The sequence below is a fragment of the Podarcis erhardii genome, assembly GCF_964252035.2.
Source record: "Podarcis erhardii genome assembly, chromosome: 12".
Classification (NCBI taxonomy): Eukaryota; Metazoa; Chordata; class Lepidosauria; order Squamata; family Lacertidae; genus Podarcis; species Podarcis erhardii.
The window spans coordinates 31866301-31892601 of NC_138513.1; the positions used below are offsets into that span (position 1 = coordinate 31866301).

General features: G+C 43.6%; 1 protein-coding gene across 7 annotated transcripts in view; it reads left to right on the top strand.

Moving 5' to 3' along the window:
- The window catches only part of CREB5 (cAMP responsive element binding protein 5), a 268057-nt gene that overhangs the window by 59421 nt on the left and 182335 nt on the right, over nt 1–26301 (top strand). For all 7 annotated transcript variants that reach the window (XM_081882227.1, XM_081882226.1, XM_081882229.1 and 4 more), the window contains exons 3-5: nt 1753–1824; nt 3487–3580; nt 16217–16338. In XM_081882227.1, coding sequence (XP_081738353.1) covers nt 1771–1824; nt 3487–3580; nt 16217–16338 — 270 coding nt within the window. In that variant the 5' untranslated portion in view covers nt 1753–1770. The remainder of the gene's footprint in view (nt 1–1752; nt 1825–3486; nt 3581–16216; nt 16339–26301) is intronic.

Here is a 26301-nt window from a genome sequence, read left to right on the forward strand (position 1 = left end):
AAATACAAGCACAAGTCATAATGCAATGAAATATGGGAGTGGAATAGCAATTTCCCACACTTTCACCAGCTTCACAGTTTGTGAGAGGTTTGCTATATCAACCAAGAATGCCAGTCCCAAAAATGGGACAATAATGTGACAGAATCTCCAGATTTTTAAGCTAACAAATATCCCTGTAAAATTGAATCAGAATGACTCAGAGATATACAGTAGACGAAATGGATGTAATTTGTTGCTAACGAGTTCACTGGAAGTTCTAAACTTAATAAGCATGAGTTGCTATTTTATGGATGAAGGTAGCAAAGCAATGGAAAGCAACTTGGGACTACATTTGCCACAAGGAATGTTCCAGAACTGAAGCGAGTTTTTCCACGGAGTGACATGGTCAAAACTGTTTCTCTAACAAGGATCCAGATATTTGCAATTTAGAGTATTGGTTTCCCATTATATAACCAATTGAGGCTTATGTAAACCACGCCCCCCCCAAAAGAATGCTCCTGCTCAACATTCCAAAATATATAGTATATTCTTAATAAATCCATTTTTTGGGGGGGGGATAATTTCAAATTATTCTTTTAGCTCTTCCCCCTTCTTCCTGTGCTGAAGTCACATTGCATCTTTCCACACATTAAAAGAAAGAGAGAGGAATGCAGTGGCTCAGTTGTCAGGTTGTGTAAAGTCTGTTTTCTCCCCTCATCCACAATGTGGGGGCAGAATGATGGAACATTATTTTCAATAAATTCATGCAAAGGACAACAGGTGGATTATATATGCTTTGTTTGTTCATGCAAAAAGATCTTTGTATACCTTCAGAAGTTATTTCATTACACTCATAATTTGGACAGCAAGGGTTTGATCTATTATGGAGGAAGTGCCTGTGGATCCAATCCTATACTGGAATGGATCAAATCTTAAAGAGTGCTTTCCCCAATATCAACCATCTTCAGCCCTATGATCAGCAAAGGAGGCTCAGTTGGTGGTTGGTGGTGACCCACAGCCAGGCCTTCTTGGTGGTGGTCTCCAACTTTTGCAGTGCCCTCCCTCGTGAAATGCTTCCATTTCCTTCAGTATTAACTTTTAGGAGAAATTTAAAAAGATTCCTGTTTACTCATGCATTTGATTATTAGCTAGAGAGTACCTAACTGATTTTAGGAGTTTTAAATTTTCTTTTTAGAAGGTTGTTTTTAAACTGTTTTATAGCAGCTGTTTCTTTAGAACTGTTTTTAGAGGTTTTCATTGTATTGTTTGATGATTTCCATCCTGGACTCATTTGGAGGAAGGTGCAGAATATAAGTTTAATGAATACATCAATAAATAATATTTAATCTTATCTTCTTAATACTTAATCACTGCTCAAGATAATCACTTCAGAGTCTTAGAAAAGGCTCTTAAGCATTATGTTTGAAGTGATAATCACTAGAAGAGGCAAAGGTAAAAAGGTATACAGTATTTAATTTGTGATATTTCTGAATAGCATCGGTAGTATTATCTAATAATAACACTGAGAATAATTTTTCTCCAGATAGAAACTTCCTCTGACAGGATAATTCTGTCTTTGTTTTAAGTGCACAAATATGCTCTCATAAGGGCACTTATGAGCAGACACTAGGAAGTTTGATTTTAGGAGTTAAGGGTGGGTGATAAAGTTTCTGTGTATTGTTGATGTTTTTTTATGGGGGCCCAGGCAACTATACTTTCTATGTTTTCTGAAGTTTAGGGGTTCCCTTTCCCTCCTTTCCTTTCAACATGTAGATTCATGAGGAATCAAAGATGAATTTGGAACAGGAGAGGCCTTTTGTCTGCAGTGCCCCAGGCTGCTCACAGGTGAGTTGAATGGCTAGGAATACAAACCAAGTCTATAGTTGTAGCATAACATCTTCTGGTGTATGAACATGTATCTGGTCTTTTATACATTTATTACGGATTTTTAAAGGCTGTTTGATATTGCTTGGAGCTTGGATATTTTGTTTTAGATGTTGCTGTTATTGTATATACTAGTGGTTCCCAATTGGTGGCCTGCGGGCCTCAGGGGGTCCGCCTAACCCACCCAGGGAGTCCATGGCACATACCCATCAACTGTCCAGGGCATGTCATTTTGGGGGACCATGCTCATGCAGGAGTACAGCCCAGAAGACACGCATCCTGGTTTTGTGCTGGGACATGTTGGAGGGTATGGTGACACCATTCACCTAACCAAAACTGCCACAGAGATTCCAACATTTTCAAAAGCCATTGCTTGGCTTTTGAAAAACAGGAGGTCCACAGTACTTAGCTAATTGGGAACCACTGATAGAAACTGTATTTTGGATGCTGTACCACCACCCCAAAGATCCTGTGGCACTGTGGGTTAAACCACAGAGCCTAGGGATTGCTGATCAGAAGGTCAGCGGTTCGAATCCCTGCGATGGGGTGAGCTGCCGTTGCTTGGTCCCTGCTCCTGCCAACCTAGCAATTCGAAAGCACGTCAAAGTGCAAGTAGATAAAATAAGTACCGCTCCGGTGGGAAGGTAAACGGCATTTCCGTGCACTGCTCTGGTTCGCCAGAAGCAGCTTAGCCATGCTGGCCACATGTCCCAGAAGCTGTACGCTGGCTCCCTCGGCCAATAACGTGAGATGAGCGCCGCAACCCCAGAGTCGTCAGTGACTTGACCTAATGGTCAGGGTTCCCTTTACCTTTTACCACCACCCCAAAGATCCTGTGGGAGGAAGGGCAAGATAGAAATAATAAATAAATAAAGCCACGTAACACAGTTATGTAGCTAAGCTATACAGCTGTCACTAGTCCAGTGAATATATGCTTTACATTTTGCGTATGTTTTTATTCTCTGTAAACTGCTTTGAGACCCAGATGAGATGAAAAGCAGAGCAAACCTTTTAATAAATAATTAAAATAAAATAACTCCAGCCCTTTGGTGACATCTTGTGCAGTAATAACAAGTGGCTCCTGAAGCAACATGTTACAGTGTGGAGTCATAATCTGGTTTCCCAAAATAACCTGCATTCTAATATTCATTGAGCTGTTTTGGGCTTTTCCTTCCCCTTAGGATTCTCCATGGCCTTACAATTATTATGGCAAACCTTGGCATTCCCATGGGTTTTATGTGCATTGATGGTGGCATTTTGGCTGCTTTGATACCAACACTGAAATAGTACTATTAGTATTTATGATGATATCTATAGACTATTGTCTAAGCACACCTTGAAAGGTATAGAGAAAGGGGAGGGAGAACCAAAAAATCCACTAACCACCAAAGCAACCACCACTAGAGAAATACATTTGTGTGTGCCTTTATCCTTATAGAAAATAGGTTCTCTTAAATGATGGGTAAAGATTAATTTTACTCATTGCATCATTGGAGTCCACCCCTTCCCACATCCTTACCGTGTTGTCGTAATGCCTGAACCAGTTACCTTAAGAACAAAAATGCTTTGCCAGACATATATTCAGAAACGAAATCTTTCCTTCCTTTTGTGTTTGCTTGACAGCGTTTTCCAACAGAGGATCACCTGATGATTCACAGGCACAAACATGAAATGACTTTGAAGTTTCCTTCACTGAAAACAGATAACATGTTATCAGGTAAGAAGATAGGAAAGGCAATCGGTTGTCAATTCTGATGTGGATAAGGATAAACATTAGTTTCGTGCCAAGGCCCCACCCCACCCCCATTGCCCCATCTACCAGGAATAAGCAGACAAGACACATTAGAATTTGGGTCAAATAAGGCTATAACTTTACTGATTATGGGCGTCAGAGGTTTGGCATAGGTACTGGGTATAACCATTGACTTCTGGAACCACCTGGGTCAACCTGAGAGCAGGGCCATCCTATGACCTATGTCAAAAAGGAATGCCCCTGAGAGAACGCTGTCTTGAGGAGTGATTTGTTCCTAGCTCCCAGCTGGGCATCAGGATGGAAGCAATTCCTCTTGGATCCCTTTAACCGGATACTGTTTCCCTCGGAGGCGCAGGCAGAGGCTACAACCTCCCTTCCAACCAAGGCTTACCTGAACTGCCAAGTTGTAATGGTTGCTATGAGGTAGGCAAAACTGCCAGACAACAAGCCAAGTGGTCAGATGGGGGGGCGGGATCCTGCTTGGCCTTGAAGACGGCAGCCAACGAGGTCCATAGCAAGGTCAAGCACAAACAAGAAAACCAATATACAAAGGGAGGGAGAGTGGGAGATCTGGTGAATAACTGGGCGCCAAGGCCAGGATGGGCTGCTTTTTATTCCCCAGGAGAATTTTATTCCCTTCTCCCTGCTTTTTATTCCCTTCTCCCTGGGAGAAGGGAAGCCTTCTACTCCATTAGGCCCGCCCCTTGGGAAAGGCCCACCTTCCATCCTGCCTGCTATTGGTCAATTGCACAGGCAGACTTGGATTTGAGGTTCCAGCAGGCGAGGCAGATTAGCCCCAATGTTCAGGACTCAGTGCTGGATCACAATGAGGGGTGCTGGTCCACAATGCTGTCACACCTTGGATGGTAAATGTTCATTTCGTTGTTTAGTTATGTTCTCAATATGCAAAAGGCAAACCACAGCTAATTCACATTTTCCCAACTGAGTGTGTGATAAATTAAATAGGCACAGTCCTGTTTGAGGAGTTCTGTTGTGAATCAAAAGTGTTGCTCCTGCCCTGTGATGCTTAGTTGTGTGTTGTCTCTTCCAGTGTTTTGTTCTTTGACAGCACAAACTGGTACAGTGTTGAAGAAGCCTGAACCATTTCCCATGTTTTTGTTTTGTTTTTTTGCACAAATGTACCTTTGCTATACATGCTTCATCCTCCAAGAGACATAAATATGGGAAATTGTGCTGTTTTCTCCACTTTCTAATTTTCCAACCTTTGCAGCTATGTTATCAAACAAACAAAAAGTCAGAAACAAACTATGTGCAATTGAGCAATATATATAGCTGGCACTGTGTGGGGAAAAGCTGAAGAAGGGAAGGGACGGGACATGACAGAGGTTTACAAAAGTTATGTGTGATGTGGAGAAAGCAGATAGGGAGATGTTTTTCTTCCTTTTTCATAATACTAGAACCTGGAGTTATCTAATGGAGCAGAAGGATGGGAGAGTCAGAACAATGAAAGAAATTGCTTCTTCTGCAACACAGAGTGTGGTTAAGTTATGCAAAATCAGGTGATGGCCAATAACTTGGAGAACATTAAAAGGCAGTTAGGCAAAATTTGTGGAGGATAAGGCTTTTTATGGTTGATAGCCATTGTGGCTAAATAAAACCTTCAAGATTAGAGAAAGCAACATGCCTCTGGGTACTAATTGCTGCAAAAGGTCAGGAAGAGAGGACTGGTCTACCCATAGAAATCTGGTTGATCACTGTGGAAAACGGGATACCAAACTTTGTTCTCATCCAAAAGGGGTCTTCTTATGTTACAGCTGTCTCTAATTGCCTTTTCCCATTTTTTGTATGAGAAGCAGCAGGTTTTTTTTTTATTTAAAAAAGCATATATTTTTATTGGCTTTTATAATTTTACGAAGCTAAAAATGAAAACAGTAAGTAAGACGTAATAACAAAAAAGAAACTTCCCATGTTCCACATCCTCCCACCTCCCTAGCCCTCAGTGGTACAGTTAGATTACAGTGGAACCTCGGGTTGCGAACGTGATCCGTGTGGGAGGCACGTTCGCAACCCGCAGCGCCACGTCTGTGCACATGCGTGATGCGATTCAATGCTTCTGCGCATGCGCAAAGCGCAGTTTAGTGTATCTGTGCATCCGCCGAAACCCAGAAGTAACCCGTTCCGGTACTTCCGGGTTCAGCGTGGTCCGTAACCCAAAAACACACAACCCGCAGCATTTGCAACCCGAAGTATGACTGTACAAGTCAGTGAAGAATTCTTAAGCTTAAGCTTATAGACTGGCTGATTCTAGAGAGCTCAGCTGGTTAGATCATGGTGCTGATAACGCCAAGGTTGCAGATTCAATCCCCATACAGGTCAGCTGCAAGTTCCTGCTTGCATGAAGTTGGACTAGATGATCCTCGGGGTCCCTTCCAACTCTACAATTCATGATTCTATGACAGTTTCATTGTGCAACTTGGAGTAATCGGAAGGAGTTCAGGGGGAGTTTTGTGTATCCATTGTAGTGGAGATAAAGAAGAGCTAGGTGGACAAGATGAGCCTTTGGCTCTTTGGTAGGGCTCTTCTTACAAGGGATGCTACTTGTATACAGCAGGCACTCCCTCAATATATAACCCCCCTCCCAGTGCATGGTGGGTGAGGTCCAGCGCTGAGGGCCTTCTGACGGTTCCCTCGCTGGGAGAAGCTAAGTTACAGGGAACCAGGCAGAGGGCCTTCTCGGTAGTGGCACCCGCCCTGTGGAACGCCCTCCCACCAGATGTCAAAGAGAAAAATAACTACCAAACTTTTAGAAGACATCTGAAGGCAGCCCTGTTTAGAGAAGCTTTTAATGTTTAATAGGTTATTGTATTTTAGTGTTTTGTTGGAAGCCGCCCAGAGTGGCTGGGGAAACCCAGCCAGATGGGCAGGGTTTAAATAATAAATTATTATTATTATTATTATTATTATTATTATTATTATTATTATTATAGCAGGATGCAGTAGTGGGTAATTGGCCCTGCTCTCCCCCTCTGTACAGTTCTTAAAGGTATGAAGGAATACCCAAATAAGGCTAAAGGAAACAAGGCGTTGAGGCTCATGGCTGTCCCAACTTTTCCATCTTCACGATGTCAACATTTGTTTGTAAAGAGCTCTGGTTTTTTCTTCCTTGGGTCTAACCTTGAACTAGGAGGGTGGAATCAGACAACTGAGAATGTTGAAAGCTGCTTCTAGGTGGACATTTCAGTTTGCACTTCGCACCAGACATTTAAAGCACATTTATTCCACTTTAACAGCCATGGCTTCCCCCAAAGAATTCTGGGAATTGTATGTCACCCCCTCACAAAAGTACAATTCACAGCACCCTTAACAAACTACAGTTCCTGCGATTATTTGAGGAAAACAACGTTGTTGAGATGCATGGTGTGCATGGAACCCCTTCGGAGTCAACTTGCCATCCCTAACACCTGCTGCACAGGAATTCCTTTAAGTCCTGTGGAGAGAGGAGTTTTCTGAGGTGAAAAGAGAATCTCTGAGGGAACTGGCAGAGGTGGAGACTGTCCTCAATAGCACATCTGTGAACATTTTGCATAGTTACATAGACACTTGTAAAAAACAACAACACACAAAACCCTAACTAGCAGAGGGAAAAGCTTGGAACCAGAAGCAATAAAAGTCCTTGAAGCACTCTGTATAACTGTTTATACTGCAGACAGTATGTAATCTCTGAGCCATGTCAGTGGCTTTTAAAAATCATTAACACTCACAGAATAATTCAGCAGAGTTTGGGAAGACGTCTGCAGTGGGATAACAGTTTTCACAGACTCTCATACTGCCCTTCCTGAGTTGGATTGAGGCTCATCCGCTGAATTATAAAGGGATCTTTTGTATGTTTTCCCTCTTGTATTCCTTTCTGCTGGTTCTGTGTTTTCTCACTTCCCCTGATGAATGTCTTTTTCCTGGGTGCCGCATTTGTACAAAGTTATTCAAAGCAAGGGAGGATGAGGTGAAGTACATGTTACAGGATTGGCTTCAGGGAGATGATTCAGATTGCTCATCCCATTTAGGGAATCACCTCCTCTAAATGTAAAATAAATGCTGCAAGTGTATTGCCAAAATGCCACGGGTGAATACACATCAGAAGACGGAAATGTAATTGCGATAGGTATAATGTCTTAATGCATTTATCCCATAGGGCACCTGTTTTATGCAATGCTAAATGAGGTACTTTCCATTTATTTAAACAACACAAAGGCTAGGTTTGTAAGTGTGAGCCGGTTGAGAGTCACCCATTGGATGCGGGGGAAGAATTCGGAGATAATTCTGGCCCTTAAAAGTGTCTCTCACGCTGTAGTACTATGACAACAGTCCCCATATCAGTCACATTTCTTTCCACAATTTTAAAGCTTTCACAAAATTGAGTGCAATTTAAAATGTCAATAATTCCAGGATACATTTTTTAAAAAAAAATTCAAATTTTAAAGTTTGGCTTCTGACATTTGACTCTGAGGGACAGAAAAATATCTTCGCCCACATTAAAGATGAACGGTGGAAGATTCGGACAAACAAAAGGAAGTGCACTTCTTCACAAAGCACATGGCTAAACTACAGATTTTGTGACCAGATGAGGGCCACCAACTTGGGTGACTTTAAAGCAGCCTTTCTCAACCTGTGGGTCCCCAGATGTTCTTGGACTACAACTCCCATCATCCCTAGCTAGCAAGGCCAGAGCTCAGGGATGATGGGAGTTGTAGTCCAACAACATCTGGGGACCCACAGGTTGAGAACCGCTGCTTTAAAGGGAGATTTGGCAGATCCATAGAGCATAAGGCTATCAACAGCTGCTAGTCATGATGGCATGTTTTAACTCTATGCTACTGGGAATTGCAAGTGGAAGGAATGTTGTTGCCTTCGTGCCCTGCTTGTGGGCTGCTGGTTGGCCACTGTGAGAACAGGATGCTGATCTGACCCAGCAGTCATAGAATGATAGAATTGTAGAGTTGGAAGGGACCATAAGGGTCATCTAGTCTAACCCCCTGCAATGCAGGAATCTCAGCTAAAGCATCCATGACAGATGGCCACCAACCTCTGCTTAAAAACCTCCCAGGAAGGAGAGTCTACAACCTCCCAGTGGAGCCAGTGTGGTGTAGTGGTTAAGAGTGGTAGTCTTGTAATGTGGGGAACCAGGTTCGCGTCTCCGCTCCTCCACATGCAGCTGCTGGGTGACCTTGGGCCAGTCACACTACTCTGAAGTCTCTCAGCCCCACTCACCTCACAGAGTGTTTGTTGTGGGGGAGGAAGGGAAAGGAGAATGTTAGCCGCTTTGAGACTCCTTCGGGTAGTGATAAAGCGGGATATCAAATCCAAACTCCTCTTCTTCTTCTTCTTCTCCCCCCAAGGGAGGCCGTTCCACTGTCTTCTTATGTGCTCTTCTTATAATAATAAAAATAAAATAATAATAATTTATTATTTATACCCTGCCCATCTGGCTAAGTTTCCCCAGCCACTCTGGGCGGCTCCCAATCGAGTGTTAAAAACAATACAGCAATACAGTTCTTACGATACTTTAAAAAAAAAAAAATCACACATCTTGATGATTTTTTTAAAAGGCAATAATGGCACCATACTCAGTACTTTTATGCTTCATTTTTATCTAAAATCCTCACATTAAATATAATTGGAATTGCTGGACAAAAGTCAAACTAGGAGAATTTTTGCAAAAACACATTTGAACTATGACAGTTTGCTTGAGGATATTTTTTTCTCCCCGAGTTCAGCTCTAATCTTGTTTGTTAGTTATGCATTGAGCCATTGCTGAGTGATCAGTAAGCTTAGCCTACAGCATTGGATAAGACCCAAACTAGCACAAATCAGGTCTGGGGCATGAATGGTGCGAGCAGCTCAAAGGAAGAGTGGCAATATCACTTCACCCTTTCTTGCAACACCCTGGCTTTTTCCCATAGGTCAGCCTTTTTAAATGAAGGCAATCACAGCCCCAGTTAGAGGACTTACCCAGTCCCCAACCCCCACTACCTAAATAGGCTTAGAATTTAGGCTGTATTCTTAGACACCTCCTGGGATTGATCCCATTGGCCTCTGGAACTTTCTTCCAAACATGTTTAGTTTTACATTGTGTGTGTGTGTGTGTGTGTGTGTGTAAGGTAAAGGTACCCCTGCCCATACGGGCCAGTTGTGTCCGACTCTAGGGTTGTGCGCTCATCTCACTCTATAGGCTGGGAGCCAGCGCTGTCCGCAGACACTTCCGGGTCATGTGGCCAGCGTGACAAGCTGCATCTGGCGAGCCAGCGCAGCACACGGAACGCTGTTTACCTTCCCGCTAGTAAGCGGTCCCTATTTATCTACTTGCACCCGGGGGTGCTTTCGAACTGCTAGGTTGGCAGGCGCTGGGACCGAACAACGGGAGCGCACCCCGCCACGGGGATTCGAACCGCCGACCTGACGATCGGCAAGTCCTAGGCGCTGAGGTTTTACCCACAGCGCCACCCGCGTCCCATATATATATATATATATATATATATATATATATATATATATATCGTGTTCTGAGTGAGGAATAAGCCAATTACACTGAACCAGGGCATCCCTGTAGGATTGTACAGTATTTAGGAAACAAAGATACATTTGCTTGATCTAGTTTAACATCAGGTTAGTCAGCCTGTAATTTAGGATGCATCTATTTTTTTTTCTACTCTCATCTCATTAGTTTTTGCTCTGACAGAGATGTTGTCAGGTGAAAAAAAAACCTGTTTCATCACCCACCTAGCCCCTCAGGAAATCCAAATTCCTTAAAGTTAGATGGTTTATTCTAAGATTTTCTAATGAAAAAGAGAAATGATATATGAGTGGGAGAGACTTTCCCCTTTAGACATGCTTTCCCATCAGGCATTCATCTTTTCCACCCCCTTACCTTCCTTGTTTTTCTGGCAAAGTTATTTCATGTCATCTGCATTTGAAAAGAATCGTAGCCATAGTTGCCCCATAGCAAACCCAGGTGCAGTATGCTTAAGCTTCATTAAATTCCCCCACCCACCCCTTACTTTTTTCATACATTATCTATGTTCTTACCAGGGAGCAGTTTATTCCACACACACACACACACTCCCTCCTCCCAGTAATATGCATTAAGATCAGATACTGGGAGAAGTGAACAGCAAGAAACCAGTGAAAAGCAGTTTCAAACAAAAAAAGGGGATTTTTCTTTACATAATCATGGCAAACAGGTATGTATTCTTCTATGAAAATACAACAACAACAACAACAACAACAACAACAACAACAACAACAACAACAACATTTATGCTCCGCCCATCTGGCTGGGATAGAGCAGCCTTCCCTCAGACTTCTAGAAGATTCAAGCTACAATTCACATTAACCTTGACCATTGGACTTGAGTGAAGTTGATGGGAGTTGTAGTCCAAAACATATGGGTGCCCCCAGTGCCAGAATCCTGCTTCCTACGGCCATCCCTTTGCCATAGCCTGGAACTCCCATATGAGCCAAGCCCCTCGAAAAGGGCTTAAGGGCTCTTCCACTCCATGTGAATAATAGCTCTGGCGGAAGCTTTCATTTAGGCATTTCAATGGTTCATAACCATTTCCCTGTGTCTTGGCTTCTGCAGCAGAACTGCATCGTAAAGGAAAGTGCCATGCCAAACCTACTCTTACTGTTGACACTGCAGGGGAGATTGTCACAGAGTCCTTTGCCTTTGTTTCAGCTTGGAAGAGTGAGTGCCTAATAGACGCCGAGTGTAGGTGGGCTTTAGATTAGAAGTTGTGCTAGGGACCAGAAGGTAAAAAACATTGATTTAGTCAGGGCCTCCCATCGTCTGTCTAGCCTGGAAGCATTAACCACAAAGATTGGGCATATCAAATTCTAAATGGCCCTGGCACTACCAGTTGCAACCAGTGACATGAAAACTCATCACCGGTTACCCACATTCCATGTGATGATGGCTCATAGGCAGTGCAACAGGGAGGAAGAATGCCTTCTACCAACAGGCTGGTGGTTTTGTTCTTGTTTTGGTAGCATCACCATGGCAATTGTATCCTTAGTACTTTAGGCTCCTGGGACTATTTAGACTATTCCTATTTAGGAATAGGAAACCTGGTGAGCACCAACATGACCAGTGGTCAGGGATAATGGGAGTTGTGGTCCATCAATATATGGAGGGTAAAAGGTTCCCTATATCTGAATAATGTTACCCTGCTAGGAAACAAGATGACAAGACTATGTCAGCTTTCATGCTCACTGATCAATCTGGTGCACAGCTGAGGAGTCTTCAGATGCTTAGCTTGATGAGTAGAAACTTTCTATTTCAGCTGGGACCATGTTATCCACCCACAACAGTATAAAACATTCCAGAAATGTTAAATGCAGATACATATTACACACCCCTTCAACTGGCACTGTCAGGGCCTTAATCCCTTAAGATCATGATTGTAAACAACAGGTAAAAATAAAGTTCATTCAAGTTGGCTATGGGTTTTAGTGTGTTTTTGGTTAACTGTGCAGTAAAGCAATTCTGCTACATGCAATCTAATCCTTCTATGCTCGTGTTTTCTGGGGTATTAAGGCAACCCCCCACAACCCACCAGCTGCCCGGGACACAGATTGTCTAATACACTTGAGTAATGATGTGACAAGTCGGTGGAAATAAAAACTTTGTCAAAATAAAAAAGGAAAAGAAAGTGAGAGAGATCTGAACCCCTCTGTGGTGTGATAGGCAGCCTTTGTTTCAGCACTCGTGTTGCTCCTATTTCTCTGATTTTGTTATCATTGCATGGAAGTAAAACATGGCTAATATATAACTTCACTGAAGCGCTCCAGCTGAACAAGCCAAATTCCTGTTATTAAATGTACAGCAGACTAAACAGTTTTGTTAAATATCAGGCATCAAATTACACCCTTTGGATCTCTGCTTGTCACATATCCACACTGTAGATTAATCACATTTGTTATGGTTTAGTTTGAAAGACTTTGATTTTTTAAAAAAGAAGAAGAAGAAGAAAATCTATAGCTATTCTCTGAAGCTGTTTGTTATTGCTAAGCAATACCATTTTAAAAAAATGGTCTGACAAATAATAGTTAAAAACCCATATTTTGTTTAACAAGTCTGATGTATGATTGAAATAATACAGTTCCTTTCCGCTTTCTAAGGATCCGTTAAGTTTAGAGTTCCTTCATAGAAGCAAATATCTTTAAGATAGAATCCGTCTTGAAAAAACGTTGCATGCTGTGGTTCACTTTTTAATATATGCATATAAAATTGTGCTATTCTTTACAAACAGTTAGGAAAATCTCTTGTTTTCTATAAAAGGCTCTGGGACCACTCAAACAATCTACAGCTGTAGGTGTTTCCTGAAAGCCTTTGGTGGTGTTAAGCATTGTACAGCACTCTTTCGTCCAGGACAAAATTGCTCGTATAACTCAGAATTTAGAATGGAGAATTTAGAATGGAGATGCTCCTTCAGGTATACTGGGCGGAGGCCGTTTAGGGCTTTAAAGGTCAGCACCAACACTTTGAATTATGCTTGGAAATGTACTGGGAGCCAATGTAGGTCTTTCAAGACCAGTGTTATGTGGTCTCGGTGGCCGCTCCCAGTCACCAGTGTAGCTGCAGCATTCTGAATTAGATGTAGTTTCCGAGTTACCTTCAAAGGTAAACCACACGTAGAGCAGCCTTCACAAACCTAGTGTCTTCCAGATGTTTGGGGCTACATTCTCACTAAGGGCGATGGCAGTTTTAATTGAAAACAACTAGAATATACTAGGTTAGCAAAGGATAAGCAAAAGTATAATAATAATAACAACAACAACAACAACAACAACAACAACAACAACAACAATTTATTATTATTTGTACCCCGCCCATCTGGCTGCCACTCTGGGCGGCTTCCATAGAAACCAAAAATACACTAAAATATCACAGATTGAAATCTTCCCTGAACAGGGCTGCCTTAAGATGTCTTCTGAATGTCAGGTAGTTATTTATCGCCATATAAAGTATAAAGCCATTGCTCATGTATATGAGTCCTTTGTTAGCAAGCAGGGCCATCCTTGTGTGATATCAGGCCCAAAAAGATCACCAAAGCAGTCTAGACTTGGCTGCTTCTCAGAAAGCAGAAAATAATTTACATGCAGATCAGTTAACTCAAGAAAATGAACCAAGCCACAGACCGCAAGCTAAGTCACATATACATATGATATACCATATTTTTCCGTCTATAAGATGCCCCCATGTATAAGATGCCCCCTATTTGGGGGGACTCAGATTTAAGAAAATCCACCCTCAGCACTATCCATGTATAAGACACCCCCTAATTTTGGACATTATTTTTAAGGGGAAAAACCTAGTCTTATACATGGAAAAATATGGTAGTTATGGTAGGAAAGATGCAAACTCTTTTCTTCTCCATAATGCTATGTACACACACAGAACAAAAAGTCACCCATGTGACATAAACCTAAGCTAGCTGCTCCTGCTCTTATTTCCCATGCTATATTTGCTAAGTACAGCCCCACAGTGCAGCTTTGGAGAGCCAGGATGCGGTTGTTTGAGAGAATGTTGAATCCTTTCTTCTAATGCTCCTTTCTCCAGTGTAAAACACCCTATGTGCTATTGTGTGTGTGTGTGTGTGTGTGTGTGTGTGTGTGTGAGAGAGAGAGAGAGAGAGAGAGAGAGAGATGAGTAAACCTATGAGTGTGTGTACAGAAAGTATGTAGAACAGCCTTTCTCAACCTTGGATCCCCAGATGCTGTTGGACTACAACTCCCATCATCCCTGACTGTTCATCCTGCTAGCTAGGGATGATGGGAGTTTGGGTCCTCAACATATGGGGACCCAAAGTTGAGAAAGGCTGCTGTAGAGTGTGCTAGCTCCACCTCATTCTTCCCTGCCACTTATGTTGCCTTCCAACCTATGGAGGCCGGTTCATTAGGACAAATAGGACACTGCCTCACCAGCCTTAGCACTGATTCTTCCAAGCCCCCCACCCCACCCCCGGCCTTCGTACGTACTTACAAGTCTAGTGGGTGGACCTGCCTTGTCTGCTTTTTCCTCCTTAAGTCTCAGTTTTATCCTTGTAGAAATGAGCAGAGAAGAGGATGGTAATTAGTTGGTTCTGCATGCCATGGTTCATGACTGCTCTTGGCTTCCCTGCCTACCAGTCCCAATGGGGTTACCAACCACCACTGCTTCCAGCTTCTGTCTGCCTGAAGGGGGAAGCCTCCTAAAATTGTAGACACTTTCTGATTTTCCATGTGTGCAGAAGTTTCTGCATTTCAGACAGTTGTCTTCCATGAGAAGAAGACAGTAGAAATGGGTGGAGAAGGGTGGGTTTAACATGCTCATAAACAGTGCTCCCTTCGCTCATGTGTTTGTTTCCATCTTTGTAACACCTGAACAAACATATTAAGAAATAGAAACAAAAATAAAGGATACAGCTTTCTTCGCCATCTTTTAAGGATAGCCTCCTTTTGTATTTTAGTTTAGGGATTGGGGAAGCACTATATATATATATATATATGCAGGTTTTGGTGTCCTCGGGTGTCTTCCCGTGTAAAAGTTGGGGTGTCTAGGCGACGTTTCGACGAGGTCTCACTCGTCATCTTCAGGCTGGTGCTTTCGGCTTCTTGTTACTGGAACAGAGCAGGATCTCAGTGTTTGAGTTCCTATAAATACTGTAGAGGGGGTGTGGTGTATAGCCTCCAATGTTCTGGGCAGAGAGGAAGTTCCCAGGCTAGTGTGCCTTTTCTTCTTTTGTTCCTTAATTACTTGAGAGATATCTTGAGTGATTTCTTGAGTGATATCCTGAGTACCACTTAGGTGGGTCATTAGGTGTGGATTAGTTGTTAAAGTCTTTGTGTCTTGACCTCTTGAACTTTGTGAAGAGTTTTCCTGAGAAGATGGCTGTACTGTACTTAGTTGTGCAATCTATGAAGATGGCTGTACTGTACTTAGTTGTACAGCCATCTTCTCAGGAAAACTCTTCACAAAGTTCAAGAGGTCAAGACACAAAGACTTTAACAACTAATCCACACCTAATGACCCACCTAAGTGGTACTCAGGATATCACTCAAGAAATCACTCAAGATATCTCTCAAGTAATTAAGGAACAAAAGAAGAAAAGGCACACTAGCCTCGGAACTTCCTCTCTGCCCAGAACATTGGAGGCTATACACCACACCCCCTCTACAGTATTTATAGGAACTCAAACACTGAGATCCTGCTCTGTTCCAGTAACAAGAAGCCGAAAGCACCAGCCTGAAGATGACGAGTGAGACCTCGTCGAAACGTCGCCTAGACACCCCAACTTTTACACGGGAAGACACCCGAGGACACCAAAACCTGCATTCCTGTACCCGTGAAAATCTACAAAAGCATATATATATATATATATATACACATACAAATAGATCTATTTGTCTTATACTTTTAAAAACCTTTTTTTTAAAAAAACACTTTATGGGAGTTGCCTCTGGTACAATGTACACAAAATAACAATGGCTTCTCTGCGTTGGTTTTGCATCTTGTTATATTAATATGCTGAAATATATTATGTTACAATACCTTGTTCTTAACTGGAAAAAATACCCACTGCAGTTCCTTTTGATATTTCTCCTCAGACCAAACTCCGACACCAACCCGGTTCCTAAAGAACTGTGATGACGTGGGACTCTTCAATGATATAGACTGTTCCTTAGAGCATGAGTTTAGAAAGGCACAAGAAGAAGAGAACAATAAAAGGGTATGACTTTGTAGTATGGAAACATGCCCCCCCCCCCGCCCCTTCCGATATGCTGTGTGAAAGCAGAGAGAACACTATGACATGACTGAGGGGGAAGGACACACACACAACCTTTTAGACTGGAAACTAGGTGGCACTATAGATTGTGACATGTTTTCTAGCTTGCATTAACTGCTAAAACTGAGGAGACAACCTGTGATGAAGCTACTGAAGGAGCAGACATTTACAAAGGTGATTTGAAGAGGAGGGCCACACTTAAAACAAGGGCATTTCACAAAAGGACAGAGGGGTCGTATCAAGTGCTGTGGTTAGCTCAGCAATGGAGCTTCACTCACCTCTCCTCTCCCCTGCTGCCCCCTGGGCACCCTCAAAATATGCTCCATAGGGCCCTCCAGAGCAGTTTTTGGGGGTGCACAGGAAGATGAGAGGAAGGGGAAGTGCTGTGCAAATTGAACTAAGTTTACAGTGATGGGGAGAATCCAGAATACACACACACACACACACACACACACACACACACACACACACTTCCAGTATGTGGGACTGTACCCTAAATCTCTGAAGTTTCTAAAACGTATCTGTGGTGGGCTTACAGATAAGGAAAGTTCATGATTTTTGCCCTTTTAATATACCTTAGAATCATAGAATTGTAGAGTTAGAAGAGATCCTAAGGGTCATTTGGTCCAACCCCCTGCAATGCAGGAACTCCCATGGCCAGCAGCGTAGCGTGGGTTGTCAGCACCCGGGGCAAGGCAAGTAATTTGCGCCCCTAACCCCTAACCTGCCGCCGCTGCCAGCTTCTTCTTGCTGCTGCCTGGGCTGGGGTATTTACGGTAAGGTAGCCACGGCGGTGGCGGCGGGTCCGTGTCAGGTGATCTGAGGCGAGTTGCCGCTGGCGCTGCCGCCCAAACGACGCCGCTTGCCCGGAGGAGGAGGAGGGCAGAGAGGCGAGGAAAATGCAACATGGCCCAGCAGCTGCAGCGGCGGCGGCGGCGGCGGGGCTGTGAGGAGGGGCTGCCTGGCGCGCCCTCCGCGGCCCTGATGCGCGGGGACCGCGGCGAGCGCTGAGAGCCGCTGCCTGCCAGACGCCTTCAGCCCGGACGCACACACAGCTCGTCGGTTCTGCGAGACATGGGGCTCTGCTACAGCCTGCGCCCGAGGCTCTTCGGCGACTCTGGAGGTGGCGAGCGTGCCCCCCCCAGATGTTGCGCCTGGTGCGGCCGCCCCCCTGCACCCCCCACGCTATGCCACTGTCCATGGCAGAGGACCATCCAACCTCTGCTTAAAAACCTCCAACAGAGAGTCCACAACCTCCCAAGGGAGACCGTTCCACCTTGTGTTATATCCTGTGGTTTTGTTTCTATCTTTGCCAATTTGCAGTCAAAAATAGGTTGTAGATGCCGCTGATGTATTAAAATTAATTCTAAATCAAATTTACACCAAGGAGAGAGAATTCTAATTTATAAGCATGGTAAAATTGCCTGTATTGTTTGAAAAGGATTGTGTCTATTAGCATCTTTTATTGTTTTAATTTTTACTACAATCTATAGTATTCATCCATTGGACACTATGCCAGTGCTTTGTTAGTATGTAATGGGATTGTTTATTTCTTTCATAAAATTTATATACCACTTGATTGTAGCAAAACCCTCAAAATGGTTTACAAAAAAGATAAAACAATAAAGTTGTCACTAACAAAATGACAATCGCCATTTAAAACATACAGAAAGTTAAAACAATGTTAAATTCATACAAGCTTTCTAAACATCTGGATTGGAAGGAAGCTGCCAGTGTTGGGAAAGTGTTTGCCTGTGAGTTGGATCGCACCTGCCTGCATCTCTCCTTCCAGGTAAGTGAGCCTTTTGGGGTAGAGTAGGAATTGCTTCTGCTCTTTCGTGCCTCCGGAAGAAATGCAACAGGCATTCTGCTGGGCACAGAAAGTGGAGAAATGGAAGAGGAGGAGAGCAGCAGGGAATTGGCTGGTGATTTTTGCAGCAGCTGCCTGCAGCCTGCCCCTTCCAGCCACAAAATGTGAGCACTTCCTTTGCGGTAATTATCCACCTTCTTTAAGGACGCAGAGATCCTTTGCCACGTTATCATCCAAATCATTTCCTGGGTTGGCGATGGGGAGGAATGACAAGTTTTGTCCCAGGTGACAGCTGGGGTGTGGGTCATGCCTGATATTGTTATGCTGTAGATGTTTCCTAGTTCAATGTCCCTTGACATGGATTGCAGAAGACCTTCTGATATTGCTTTACAGTTTATGTTGGGTTATGCCTAGAGTGATTCAGATTTTTTCATATGTGCCTGAGAAGTGTTGAAGGGAAGAGAAGTGGCTTTTTAAAAATCTCAGTGACTGTACAGCCCAGGGGAGTAGGATTCCATCATAAGATGCCACGTGCTTGCATATGGTTCTACTTTCTGCTTTACCATAAAGTCTCATGTCCCTTGGCAGATTTGGGCTGTGTCAGCCAGTGTGCCAGGCTTTCAGAAGAATGTTCGAGGCTCTGATAGGGTTTTGAGTCCTCCTTCCTCCTTCCCAAAGCCTAGTTAACACTTTCCCAGCATTGGGAAGGAGGTGGGAGGGCTCTAGGATCCTGCCAGAGCCCTTGAACCTCTTTCCCAAACCCCAGCACCTACTTACCCTGCTTTGGGAAGGCAGCACGAAGGCAATGGGCACCAAATTTTGGGCTTTGCACAGGGCACCATATTAGCTAGTTCTGCCACTGCTAGCACCCTCCACTTTGATTGCTCTATTATTCAGTGCCAGATATATTCATGAAATTTCACTCATCCATGGTTTGAGATTGGATGAAGGGACTGACCTGGTGGGCAAGGATACCATCGACTATGGTATCCTGCTGGACCATTCTACTACATGTGCCATATTGCATGGAGCAGTTTGTGTAGAATGCAAGTATTTTATTTTATTGTGGCCCCTGGCTTCCAATTATGATGTAAACATATTTTGCCAGGTAAATACTTGCAAGCAACAAGTCAATTCAAGAATTGTGTGCACATGAATGAACCAGTTCAATTTCAGTGTTTATTTTGATCATTCACCATTTATAGAAGGGGTGGGGCACTGATGCTCCTCCAGATGTGGTGGGACTCCAGTTCCCATCAGCCGTAATAGTCAATACTCATAGGAATGTTTGGCGTTGTACACAACACTTTGCACTAGCGGTTCTCTTTTTTAAAATATATTATATTTTTATTAGTTTGCAAATACAAAAACAAATTTATACGTTCCATACATCTTAATTACATCTTACTTCTCTTTTTTGACTTCCCTCAATTTGTCTGCCATGCCTTCCTATTGTTACTTTTTACACATTTCTACCCTTTTAACCCTTTCCCCTCACAGAGCTTCATTAAAGCTTACAAACGTAATTTTATTATCACTCAGTTTTTGCATATATTGGATAAACTTTTCCCAATCTTCTGTAAATCTTTGATCTCATCGATTCCGGATCCTTCCTGTCATTCTGTCCAGTTCTGCATAATCCATCATTTTAGTTCTCCATTCTTCTATCGTAGGTAATTTCTCCTGTTTCCATTTCTGGGCCATCAATATTCTTGCTGCTGTCACTGCATATAAAAATAACTTCTTCTTTTTCTTATTTATCTCATTACCTGTAATGCCTAGTAAAAATGCTTCTGGTTTCTTAACAAATGTATATTTCAACATTTTCTTCAATTCATTATAAATCATTTCCCAAAGCATTTTACCTTCTTACATTCCCACCACATATGAAAAAGGTACCTTCTTTTTCTTTACATTTCCAACATTTGTTACTTATCTTATACATTTTTGCTGACTTCACAGGTGTTACACACCATTGGTACATCATTTTCATAACATTTTCTTTTATAACTGTGCATGCAGTGAATCTTAAACCATCTTTCCAAAGTCTTTCCCAATCCTCCATTTGAATATTATGCCCTATATCTTTGGCCCAGTCGATCATAACTGATTTTACCTCCTCATCCTTCGTACACCATTCCAGTAATATCTTATACATTTCTGCTAAATTCTTATAATCTTTATTCAATATTTCTGTCTGAAATTTTGATTCTTTGTCAGCAAAACCCCTCTGATTTAAATCTTTTCTATGCACTAGCGGTTCTCAACCTGTGGGTCCCCAGATGTTGTTGGACTACAACTCCCATCATCCCTGAGCTCTGGCCTTGCTAGCTAGGGGTGATGGGAGTTGTAATTCAGCAACATCTGCGGACCCACAGGTTGAGAAAGGCTGCTTTACACAGTAAATATAGCTACTTTCCCCAAAGAGCTTACAGTAGAAATGTTCAACAGAGGGATCACAAAGAGAGGGGAGGAAACGTGGAAGCATTGATAACAAATAAGGGGAGAAATGGGACAAACATGCACATGCTGCAACTGCCTTCCCCAGCCTGGTGCCATCCAGATTTTTTTTACTACAACTCCCATCATCCTCTGCTAGCGTGGCTTTTCTAGCTTTGACTGATGGGAATTTGGGCAGCACCAGTTGGGAGAATACTCCCCTCACAGATGGGGAGCTCATACTCATAGATGAAAAATAGTTGCATTTGGGGGGCATGATTCCTAGTTCCTTGCCCCAGATTCTAGTTTACCGACTATCAAGAAAATTAAAACTATAGCAAATTGTGTTTTATCATATAAAACGAAGGCCACCTGACATCCCTTTGTGACCACAGCCTGTAACTGATGGCTGCAGTTTGAACAGAATGTGTCACTCAGACTGGGCTGTCCCTCACAGCAAGGTAGACAGTGACGGCAGATCAGGTTATCATCTAAGCCTCGAGCAACAGGTTTTAGGTTTACACTGGTCTGAGCATAAAGTATCCCAAGCATTTGTCATAGGTTATATTTGCAAGCATATGACCTTTCCTGCTGCTGGAGAAGAACTGCTGGCAAATTGACTCCAAGGCAATGAATGGAGGTCTAAGAGAATAAAGTTAAGGCTGGGGTGATCAGTACTCCCTTTGCTACAAAACAACTGGACTGGCTCTGCTGAAACATCGGGGTATTAAACCTCACCTGCATCTATATGTGACAGAAAGAAAGTGCGAGTGGCGTCCAACCAGGAACTGTATAAGGTACTCTGTTTGATGTAGGGTGTGTGTGTGTGTGTGTGTGTGTGTGTGTGTGTACATACAACGAGAGCTAGGAGTGCCTTTGAAATATATCGCACAGTAATATACAAGTTGTTAGATGTGTCAGATGGTGACAGCAGCAGCAGCAGCAGCAGCAGCAGTAAATAATAAATAGCAAGGGTTGAGAATGAAATAGCGTCTCTTCATTCCTCCACACCATGGCAAGGAACCTTATTGCGTGGACAGGCGGAGTCCCCAGATCCCGAGTGGTCCCCCCGTCATGTGGAATAACGACTCTAGACAACGTGCTATGGGATTAAATTGGCCACAACTTTATTAAATTTCAAATGTGGGTAGACCTTGGCTCAGGCATTGGGCGTTCTCCCTCCCTAGTCCCCAGCCGGGGACCTAGGGAGCATCAGGGTTATCCAGTGTGTGTGTGGGGGATGGGCCGGCTCTGGAGAACATATGTTCAAGCAGAGATAGCCGCCCCCGTTACGCCGCCGCAGGGGAGAGCAATGACGACCTTTCGGCGTACGGCCAAAGCCTCCCTTCAAAAACCCCTTTAACGGGGAACCCTGGTATCGCCGCCGCAAAGAGGAAGATGGACTAAAGGATTCCGCCCAAGGCCTGATACCGCCAAAGTTGTGACGTTTTGCTACGGGAAAGGCGAAACCTGCCAATGCAGGGAAATTCCTTTCCGGCCCTTTAACAGCGACCTTATCGTAGCAGCGCCCGCATACCTGTGGAGACAGGTTAACCTGCAAAACCTATGAAAAAAAAAAAAATTAACCTGCAAAAGAAGAAATTAACTGAGGGTGGGTAGGGTGGGAGAAGCTCTGGAGCCAAGTGAGGATTAACAATTAAGATCCACCCTCTATTGTGTGGGCAGGTAATCCCTCCCCTTACCTGGCCTGGTTTCCCTGGCAACACTTCCCCCAGGTGGGATTGGACAACTCGCTGGGGTAGGCGGGGACCTCCAGGTATCCCACCTGGGGGAAGGCAAAGCCTATGCTGATGGGGCCACTCCAGATCCAGGGCTGCACGCGTCCACGCAAAAGGCGCCCCCCGTTTTAAGTGGGGAGCGGTCATTGCCACTGCTTCCTATTGCTAGACTCCCTTGGAGATTTTGCACACTGATCTGGGAATTATTGCGACTGTTGCACTCAGGAGACTATGATATGGGCAGGGGAGGGCTTTAAACTTTACCTCCACCATGGTCCCATTCAGGACTGGGTGGGAGTCTGCAACTGCTATTTACTATAAGAAACTCCATGTGATAGCTGTTTGCTTGAATAGTATCACATCTCATTTCTGCCTCGGCACAACACTCTTCCCTAGACTAGTAGCAGTCCTCTCCACTCCAGTCTGATTCTATGCTAACAAGTTTTAGGGATTTATGTTTCCCAGCAGCAGTTTTGCCCTGTCCCCCCAAATGGCTTAGTCAGTGCATTTGAATTAACCAGGAAACGCAGGAGAAGATATCTTGTTATATTCGAGCATTGCCACCCACTGAGATTTTGGTGGCTCTTCCCAGTGTGCCATCTGGATTGCGAGATATTCTGTAACGCTTGTGGCTGTCGCTGAGCTTTAGGAAACCTCATTCTGGAAGCACCCTTGTCGAATGTTGTCAGACTTTGTATGAACGTACAATTCCATTCTGCTTTGCCAACTAGTACATACACGCTTGTTCCAGAAGACTGTGAGTCATGCCAGTGAAAGTGATAGGAGTGTGTGTGGAGGGGGGGGGTAGATTTCACTTCTAACTTGTGGTATTTGTTAGATAATGATTCACTGTTAAGAATTCCGGAACCAGAAATACTCTGATATCTCCTTATAAGGCTGTGGTGCTAACAGTTGCCCATTAGTTGCTAGTTCTGTCTGACATCCAGGATGATTTTAAAATGCTGATTATCACATTTATGGGCCAGATAGAAAATTTCAAATTCTTATAAGGGAGGAACAAACAGAAATTTGAAAATCCTTTTGGAGAGAGCAGACATGGTGCCACTGTTTCCTGAGAGATTCTGGAGACTGACAAACCATTAATAAGTGATTAGAAAAATGGACTGTTGTGATAAAAATGAGGAAGGGGGATGATGAATGTATTACGTTCATAGAGCTTCTAAGCTGAAGCTGCCTTAAAGAGAGAAAAAATGCTCCAGCTGTATATGTTAGGGTCATTGGCGTTATTGACTATTGATTTAGCACAAGGCATTAGGAGTTAATAGCCATCTTTCAAAAACTGTGCTGTGGTGGCATTTTGCTGTATGATTTGTTATGCACTGTAATTTGGAACCTCTCAAAATACATCAATAGAAGGTCGTTTTTAAGATTTCAGACACTTAGGCAAACCGTTTAGGATTCACTCTCCCTGCAATGCTGGTCATCAAGGAATCTGCAGTAATTCCAGTGCAGCTGCCTAGAACCTGCCTATTATGAAGGTGGTCGATGAGGAGCATTTGGAGAACATTTCTCATCAATACAGCTATGGATGTCTGTAAGGAGGCTGAAACAGAACAGAGCTGTGTGCTTACTATCATGGAGCACTTAGAGAAAGCTAGACACAGGGGTGGAGGAAGGGTGTGTGTGGTGTGTGCGGGCTGCCCCGGGTGTCACCACTGAGGGTGACAAAATGCCGGGCAGCACTCACCGTGGGGCCTGCAACACGCCCAAGCCACGCATCTCTCCTGGGAGAGACACAGTGGCTTGGGCATGCGCAGGCTCCCCACTGCCCAAATGGTCTGCCAGTTGCCTCCCCCCCCCCAGCTGTAGGGTGGCTGAGTGGGAGGGGGCCCTGTGGTGCACCCCGCTCCTATGGGGGCTCACACCGCCCCTGGGCACACCGCCCCAGGCACCCGAGCAGTTTCCTCCACCTCTGGCTAGACAATAACTTTCTCTGAGAAAAGCAGAGAAGGCACAGGAAACCCCCGATTCCACCTTGTTGTTGTTTAGTTGTGTCCGACTCTTCATGACCCCATGGACCAGAGCACGCCAGGCACTCCTGTCTTCCACTGCCTCCCGCCGTTTGGGCAAACTCATGCTGGTAGCTTCAAGAACACTGTCCAACCATCTCGTCCTCTGTCGTCCCCTTCTCCTTGTGCCCTCAATCTTTCCCAACATCAGGGTCTTTTCCAGGGAGTCTTCTCTTCTCATGAGGTGGCCAAAGTATTGGAGCCTCAGCTTCACAATCTGTCCTTCCAGTGAGCACTCAGGGCTGATTTCCTTAAGAATGGAGAGGTTTGATCTTCTTGCAGTCCATGGGACTCTCAAGAGTCTCCTCTAGCACTATAATTCAAAAGCATCAATTCTTCGGCGATCAGTCTTTATGGTCCAGCTCTCACTTCCATATATCACTACTGGGAAAACCATAGCTTTAACTATACGGGCCTTTGTTGGCAAGGTGATATCTCTGCTTTTTAAGATGCTGTCTGGATTTATAAATCCAGTGTCACCAGGTGACTAAGTTATATAATTATACCATCATAACTTTGCCCTTCCAAAAGCCATGTTTCATAGCAGCTTTGCTTTGTTAGCCAAATAACTATGGAAGTGGAAGGAGGCATGTATCAGTGGAATGCGTATTTGTGCGCTCCCTGCAACAGTGTGATTGAGGGAGATTTCAGGCAAAGCCCCAGCACCTGCAGCTAATTTCTAGATTAGGGAATTTTGATTGTGGTTTTTTTAAAGCATAACTTTTAAAAAATTGACATGCTGGTGCTTTATGGTTGGCACATACCTAAGGAACAGCCTTTATTGCAATAGCTTTTTACTAAGATACTGCTAAGATAAGGCTCCTAAATCTTGACAGCCTTCTTTCAATGCCCTCTTTTGTCTATTAAACACAAACTCTTCTCTTTCCCTAGCCGTGCTGTAACCTGGGTGGTAATAGGACACTGCTGATACTTTTTAGCGCAAGGTGCACTTCTGCCTTATTTATGGAGACAGACATGCAGGTTGAGGACTTAATCATACCTGATAAATCATCCTGGAAAGCCTATTAGAACCATATGCTGATTTTGCATTAATATGGGGAGTCTGTTTTTAGTCATGTAGGACAGTGTTCTGTGCTTCCCCCTCCCAGAGCTCCCCTTTCCCACCCTCCCCCTCCTCTTCCGTTCATCCTTCCACCCTTGTTTGTGAACTATTTATGTGCTTAAGTGGTATCATTTGTGTGGGGCGGGAGACGTTAATCTTAGAAGTATTGTTAATGGGAATTGGCGAAGGAGGAAATAAAAAGCCAGACTGGCTAAGCCTATTATGGCTATAGCCATCTTTATTTAGTGGGAATTCCAAAGCTGGAGCCAAAAAAATCCAGCAACAGGAAACACCAATAAAGGCTTCAGAAAGCAGAGGAATGGCGATTGCTCAGCATAAGGTAGTCATTTTCAGCCAGGTGGTTAGTAAAATACTGCAAAGGTTGCTGGAATCCTTCAAATCTTTTGGCTTCCTCCCCTTCCTAGGGATGTATGAACCTGCCCATTTCTCTCAGTTCTCTCAGTTCCTCGCTTTTCCATTCCTAAATCCATTTCTTCACATTTCTGAAGCATTTTGCAATCGGGGTGGGATTTCAAAAATTCATCAGCATTTCAGTCTGACTATTTTTTAGTATAAAAACATTTTTGTACATAATGAATTTTATTATTACGGCCACAGACCAGTTCTTTCCTTTCTGCAAAAGAAATGCTGTTGTTGATGAGGACATATACAGCAAGTAACTACAAGAGTTAATGCCGCAATGCAGGCCCTTAATTTGTTACCCTTTAAAGGTAAAGGTAAAGGGACCCCTGACCATTAGGTCCAGTCGTGACTGACTCTGGGGTTGCGGCGCTCATCTCACTTTATTGGCCGAGAAATCTGGCG